The 7,451-nt window shown below is 45.3% G+C and overlaps 1 protein-coding gene across 2 annotated transcripts in view; it reads right to left on the bottom strand.

Annotated features, from left to right (window-relative positions):
* Positions 1–1,866: 1,866 nt before the first annotated feature.
* The window catches only part of kptn (kaptin (actin binding protein)), a 7,209-nt gene continuing 1,624 nt past the window's right edge, over positions 1,867–7,451 (bottom strand). The window contains exons 4-12 of one of the 2 annotated variants that reach the window (XM_084447257.1): positions 7,308–7,362; positions 6,213–6,291; positions 5,465–5,478; positions 5,234–5,340; positions 4,423–4,524; positions 4,283–4,346; positions 3,365–3,500; positions 2,600–2,773; positions 1,867–2,191 (exon numbers count right to left, since the gene is read on the bottom strand). In XM_084447257.1, coding sequence (XP_084303383.1) covers positions 2,027–2,191; positions 2,600–2,773; positions 3,365–3,500; positions 4,283–4,346; positions 4,423–4,524; positions 5,234–5,340; positions 5,465–5,478; positions 6,213–6,291; positions 7,308–7,362 — 896 coding nt within the window. In that variant the 3' untranslated portion in view covers positions 1,867–2,026. Of the gene's footprint in view, positions 2,192–2,599; positions 2,774–3,364; positions 3,501–4,282; positions 4,347–4,422; positions 4,525–5,233; positions 5,341–5,464; positions 5,539–6,212; positions 6,292–7,307; positions 7,363–7,451 lie in introns of both variants that reach the window. The other variant, XM_084447256.1, reaches the window with a different exon arrangement.

Genomic DNA, 7,451 nt, shown 5'->3' on the forward strand with positions numbered 1-7,451 from the left:
GAAATGCTATCTATGGTGCGCTGGCTTACAGCCACTCACAAAGTACAAAACATGTCTATTCCCCCAACATCCACTAGGGGTCTCCCCACACCTCCCTGTTCAAACCTCGACCTCAAGAGGATGAATAAAAGATATCGATCGAAAAGGTCAGCTCTGCCAAAAAGGGTGATGTAGCCTACAGTACAGCCACGTGTCTTTACAAACATTTGAAACTGACACCAAAATGTAACAAGGTCTATCTTTGTATGCAGCAATATGCACCAATAGGTTGGCTACAATAACATATAGCACATTACATTACACATCAGAAACATTAATAAGGGCATTACGATTAAAAAGTAGGTCTGTACAGGGATACTTATGATAAATCCAGTAGCTAGCATAACTGTATCAACTGCAGTGCTAGCCTGTGTGCTAGGCTATGCTGCTTTGTTCCAACCAGAGCATAATGCCACAAACTCCAGCTAGCTTCTTTTCCTCCACAGCTGCTAAGCCCATTATATCTGCAGCCACCAGTATGGAGGGTCTACTGGTAGGAGGTAGGGCTGGGTTTAAAAAATCGATTCATCGATTCATGAATCCCAAAATCGATCTTTTATTTAATGAATGAATGAATAAATGAAGGAATGAATAGTTCATTCATTCATTCAATGATTCACTCATTCATTCATTTTTGGAAATCAGTATCGATACCCAGCCCTAGTATTGATGTGTTGCATAACTTGGCAGTCATGTAATTAAGGTTACAGCAAAAAAATAAAAATAAAAAGGTTTTAGTAACACTAACCGAATCGATATTCAATCGAATCAAATTGAATCGTGATAATCGATTCTGAACCTTGTGAATCGGAATCGAATCGATCCTTGAAATTCGACACCCAGCTCTAGTAGGAGGAATGGTTGACAAATCATGTCGTATTCCAAAATGACTCCAGAGGATACAGTGGAGAAAGATATATCACATGGAGTGAAATGATCAGGGCACATCACATCCTAGCTGAAGTATGAAGTAGCCGACACACACTCTATCAAACTACTATTTGATCACACTGCACTTCGTATAAAGACTGGATTCTCCCTGACTATGGTTACATATAAACCAAGAATCAATTATTTTATGAGCAAATACAACTCTACAAATAAAAGTTGTGCATGTCGGCCGAGTCACACCAAAGACTAGAAAATGGCGCCCAATGCCTCCCTGCTTGGCACTCAGTATCAAGAGATTGGGGGTGAGTCCCTGAGACATACTAGAGTCTTGTCCAGGGGGTGGACTTGTACATCAAGTTGCCTCACGCTAAGGAATCAGAGATAGGCTCCTACCCTATGGGCCCTAGGCTACTTACTTTACTACTACATAGTATGTATATACATGTAAATGGTAAATGGACTGCACTTGTATAGCTTTTCCACCTTAGCGGCACTCAAAGCACTTTACAATGGCCTCTCATTCACACACACATTCTCACACACATTCACACAGCTGTAGCTGCCATGCAAGTTGCTAACCTGCTCATTGGGAGCAATTTGGGGTTAGGTGTCTGGCTCACTTCGACATGTGGACAGTTGGAGCTGGGATTCGAACCACTGACCCTTCGATCACTGAACGACCCGCTCTACCAACTGAGCTACAGCTGAGCTACAGCCGCCCTGTACAACTTGTACATCAAGTGGCCTCACGCTAAGGAATCAGAGATAGGCTCCTACCCTATGGGCCACTAGGCTACTTACTTTACTACTACATAGTATGTATATACATGTAACAGTAAGTATAGTAAATAGTATGGATCATGGATCATTCTCTCAGCAAGCACACATTTTTATTCAGAAGCTCTTCTAGTTAAGACTTTACTAAAGGTTACAGTCTTCTGTATATGCATACGACATCATGACTCCGACTACATCAATAAATAAACCGTCCAATAAAGATACACTTTCTTAAGATCAAATATGTCAGTGAAGCTTTGGCTTTGGCACAGGGGTGACCACAGGTAACAACGATGGATCGAATTTGAGGAGGTGGCTCCTAATTGGATGTTGGCTCTGTGGCACCCTGCTCCTCATTGGCTGGAGAGTCTCTCTCTTCAGTATCCTGGCCCTTGATTGGCTGGGCCTTCGAGCCAGTCGTCAGCATGGAAAGGCGTTGATCCAGTCGCTGGAGAACTAAATTAGCTGTGTTGGTCAGACTATGCTGTTTGACAAGAGGGGAAAACAGAACAGATGAGAAAAATCAATCAATCAATCAAAGCTTTATTTGTATAGCGCATTTCATACCCAGAGGCAACACAATGCGCTTTACAGAGAACAAGGGAGGTGGGCATACGACCCACCCCTACATATTCCAGAGGGAAGCAAAAAAACGATCACCCAGGGGCCAGAAAAGTGAGCTGTAAAAATTCTTCCCTGACCCCTCTCAACAAGGCGATCAAGCAAGATCCTGGAGTATGTTTGTCCAACGGCTCAGAACATTTAAAGAACAATAAATTACATTTTCAGAGCAAAAAGGGCTCAAAACATCAAAGGAAAAAGAAAGATGTGAGAAAGAATTGGAACATCCATAATGGTTCCCTGTGTGAGGATGTCATGTGTGGTTATGTACCTGTAGTATATGCAGTCCCTTCAGTGTTAAAATAGCCAACTCTTTCAGTCCATCCCCTGTCAGGTCCAGATAGATGATTGACAGCAAGGGACTCTTGAAGCTCCGCCTCCACAGCAGTTGGAACTGTCCATCGGTCCCTCTCATTGGTTGCTGGAATTTGTAGCAAAGCAGCTCCTGTGAGGGGAGAATATGATGTCACTTCCTCCTGGAATAGATGCTAGAGAAATCACCATGGCAGCCAGATTCTTGTGCCTACACACATTTAATGTGAATGGTTTCTGTTCACAGATGTACAGTAGCTTCTGTTGGGGCACAAAGATGCAGAAAGTCATAGAGGGATGGAGGCACCGGGTACGATGCTTAGCTGTGCTCAATGTGAGGCTTGAACCTATGACCCTGAGATTGCTCTACTGACTGTGTGTGTGTGTGTGTGTGTGTGTGTGTGTGTGTGTGTGTGTGTGTGTGTGTGTGTGTGTGTGTGTGTGTGTGAGAGTGTGGGGCAGGGGTGTGAGAGTGAGTGTGGGTGTGTGTATGTGTGATGTGTGTGTGTATGTGTGTGTGGAGGGGGGTGTGAGTGTGGGTCTGTGTGTTGGTGCGTGTGTGTGTGGGCGGGGAGGAGGGTGGGTGTGTGTGTGTGCGTATGCGCGTGAGTGTGGGGTGTGTGTGATGTCTGTGTGTGGGGGGAGGAGGGTGGGTGTGTGTGCGCGTGAGTGTGGGGTGTGTGTGTGTATGTGTGTGTGTTGTGTGTGCACATGCTGCTCTCACCTGACCATACGTTCCCAGAAGCACCTCCTGCTGTCCGTCAAAGTCCAGGTCAGCGACCAGCGCGCAGAGCACAGCGTCACACTGGTCACTCTCCGCCAGGCTCACGGGACAGGCAACGCCCACTTCCTGAACGTCCCTGAACACACACACACACCAACACTCAGTGACCACACCACACTGACCCAGAGACCTGACCCTGAACACCCACACCACTCTGACCCTGAACACCCACACCACACTGACCCAGAGACCTGAACACCCACACCACACTGACCCAGAGACCTGAACACCCACACCACACTGACCCAGAGACCTGACCCTGAACACCCACACCACACTGACCCAGAGACCGGACCCTGAACACTCACACCACACTGACCCAGAGACCTGAACACCCACACCACACTGACCCTGAACACTCACACCACACTGACCCTGAGACCTGACCCTGAACACCCACAGCACAGCTGAACAGAGCAACTGACTGAACACAGCGACTGACTGAACACGGCAACTGACTGCATAGACAAGTGAAAGAGCCAACGGAGCAGCTAGCCACAGAGCAAGTGTATCATGCTCACTCAACTGATTACTGAATAAACACAATATAAAAGACTGATAACTCTGTATTACACAGTCACAGAAGACGAGAGTAAATGCATAACTTCACAATGAGTCTACTACACACTACTCTAGTACCCTAGACTAGTGTAGTATGTAGTAGGCTAGTGTAGTGTGTAGTAGACTAGTGGTGTGTAGCAGGCTATTGTAGTGTGTAGTAGGCTAGTGTAGTGTGTAGTCGACTAGTAGTGTGTAGTAGGCTAGTGTAGTGTGTAGTAGGCTACTCACTCAGTGTGGTAAACAATGAAACAAGGAAGTTTGACTCATGGTAATCTGGACTATGGAGCTGGTTCTGACCTGTACACCACCGCCATCTCTATGGTACTGGTCACCAGGAGGCTGTAACCTTCGACCTCCACACCTGGGGGGAGAGGTCAGTCAGTTAGATTGCCTGGCGTGTCCCAGGAGGGCGCGCCCTTGTGGTCAAGCTGACGTACCGTCCGGGGGGTCCGGGCCAGACGCGGCGCGGGAACGCAGGGGGAAGAGCAGCACCGTGGAGATGGGACTGTCATGCTGCACCCACCACCTCTGAAGCACCTCTGATACACACACACACACACACACACACACACACACACATACACACACACAAACATACAAATACACACACACAAATACACACACACACACACACATACATACACACCACACACACAAATACACACGCACACACACACACCAATAAACACACACACACAAATACACACACACACACACACAAACATACAAACATACACAAACATACAAATACACACACACATACACACACACCAATACACACATACACACGCACACACAAAAACACACACACAAACAGACAGACAGAATGTAAAGTCCATCATTTAATAACAATGTTAAATGCAGCTGTGTATGTAGAGAGGGGTTAAAAGACCGTGTGTGCATATGTGTGTGTGTGTGTGTGTGTGTGTATGCATGCATGTGTATGCATGCGTGTGCGTGTTTGTGTGTGTGTATGCATGCGTGTGCGTATGTGTGTGTGTGTATGCATGCGTGTGCGTGTGTGTGTGTGTGTGCATGCGTGTGCGTGTGTGCATGCGTGTGCGTGTGTGTGTGTATGCATGCGTGTGCGTGTGTGTGTGTGTGTGTGTATGCATGCGTGTGTGTGTATGCATGCGTGTGTGTGTATGCATGCGTGTGTGTGTATGCATGCGTGTGTGTGTGCATGCGTGTGTGTGAGTGTATGCATGCGTGTGCGTGTGTGTGTGTGTATGCATGCGTGTGTCTCACCAGGTTTGGTCTGGTCCACCAGAGCCACACCCACAGAACCGTTCTGACAGCCGAACGCACAGAGACGACGCCCCCTAGAGATACTCAGCACATCCATCCACAGCACACTGCAACACACACACACACACACACACACACACACACACCTAGAATACACACACAGAACTAGCGTATAGCTATTCCCACACTAAGACCACCATGCTGTGCAGAGCCAGCGGGAGAGAGACTAACTTGCTGGGCAGCTCCTGCAGTTCAGGAAACAGTCTCTCCACCGGCTGCTCTTCAAACTGGTGAAGAGAGGCATTCTGGGAGAGACAAGAACAGTCCTCAGCAACACTACATCAGTCAGCTCAGAGCTGCACTGCTGCTCCAAATGGATTGTGAATTTCATCTCCCAGCAGCACGTTAGCCTATGTACCGTAATGACCTGAATATATGACTGTTTTTTTTCTCGAAAAACATCTGAAGAAATGGTGTCGTCTTATATTCGAGTTCTAAGCTTTTACATGTTATTATACATGAACACCAGCAGGTGGCGCCAAATAGCCTGTTCCTCTCCTGACTGAAGCCAGCCAACGTTGCTCACAACTAACGTTAGAGCACCATAGTTACAAGCTCGTTCACTCCCATGTATTTTCCAAGTTTTAACATTAGAGTCAACTGGGACTTTGAAGATCCTCGTTTTGTCACTGCATTAGGCCTGAGTCAGATAGGGTTGTTTTTTCACTGTGAGATAGATGGCCTCCCACTAACTTGTATTAGAAATACCAAATAGACTATAGTTCATCATTATTTCTAATAAAACAATTTCCTTTATAAAGACAAGATTTGATCTTCTAAAAGTATGTTTCAAAAAATGAATCTTGAAAAAGGGGGGATTGTCTTATAATTAGGGTCATCATATATTCGGGTCAATACGGTATGTCAATAAAGCTTTCAAGATTCAATCAGGTCAGGTTACAGGTACATCCCATCTCACCTCTTTGTAGAGATGTATCTTCTGGTCATGACCACTCAGCAGAAACACAGTCTCAACGCCCGCATCCCCACAATGCACTCTGGGACATGGTCATAATAAAATAGAGAACTTTATTCCTCCATGTTCTGTGGAAATGTGTCTAGACATCCAGCAAAATTTACCATTTAACACAGTAATAAACACCACAATGTAATAACACAGTAATAAACACTACAACTATACAGTAACAAACTTTGATCTCTATAAGCGGCAAAACCGACACCATCCTGTGTTTCATTGATGTGCGTTCAACATTATTATTCATTCAACATTATCAATTATTATTCATTATTATTCATTATTAATTGATGTGCATCAATCAATCAATCACTTGATTGATTGATTGATGTGCATCAACATCATTCTGACATCCACACAAATGACTGTGTCAAGGAAGTGTGTCTGGTTAGCATAGAGTAGTTTATATTGCTGTGAATAGTATGGACTCAAAAGAGTGCTCTTTGTCTTCAAGTACTGTACGCTCACTACAGCAGTAGACTAGTGTAGTAGGCTACCTGCTACTAAACGGGGCAGTAGACTAGAGTAGCGTGTAGTAGGCTAGTGTAGTGGGTAGTAGACTAGAGTAGTGCGTAGTAGACTAGTGTAGAACAGTATGTAGTAGGCTAGTGTAGTGTGTAGTCGACTAGTGGTGTGTAGTAGGCTAGTGTAGTGTGTAGTAGGCTAGTGTAGTGTGTAGTCGACTAGAGTAGTGTGTAGTAAACTAGTTTAGTATGTAGTAGGCTAGTGTAGTGTGTAGTTGACTAGTGGTGTGTAGTAGGCTAGTGTAGTGTGTAGTCGACTAGTGGTGTGTAGTAGGCTAGTGTAGTGTGTAGTAGGCTAGTGTAGTGTGTAGTAGGCTAGTGTAGTATGTAGTAGACTAGTGTAGTGTGTAGTAGACTAGTGTAGTATGTAGTAGGCTAGTGTAGTGTGTAGTAGGCTAGTGGTGTGTAGCAGGCTAGTGTAGTGTGTAGTAGGCTAGTGTAGTAGGCTAGTGTAGTGTGTAGTAGGCTAGTGTAGTATGTAGTAGACTAGTGTAGTGTGTAGTAGGCTACTCACTCAGTGTGGTAAAGTTGGAAGGGAGTAAACTGTAGTTCCAGGTTGAGGCAGCTCTCTGTGAAAGATCACATACTTAACGTTAATACATAACGTTAATAGAGCCACTTAACACTGGCACCTTAAAACGCTGGACTATGTACAGAA

The sequence above is a fragment of the Borostomias antarcticus genome, assembly GCF_949987555.1.
Source record: "Borostomias antarcticus genome assembly, chromosome: 1".
NCBI lineage: Eukaryota > Metazoa > Chordata > Actinopteri > Stomiiformes > Stomiidae > Borostomias > Borostomias antarcticus.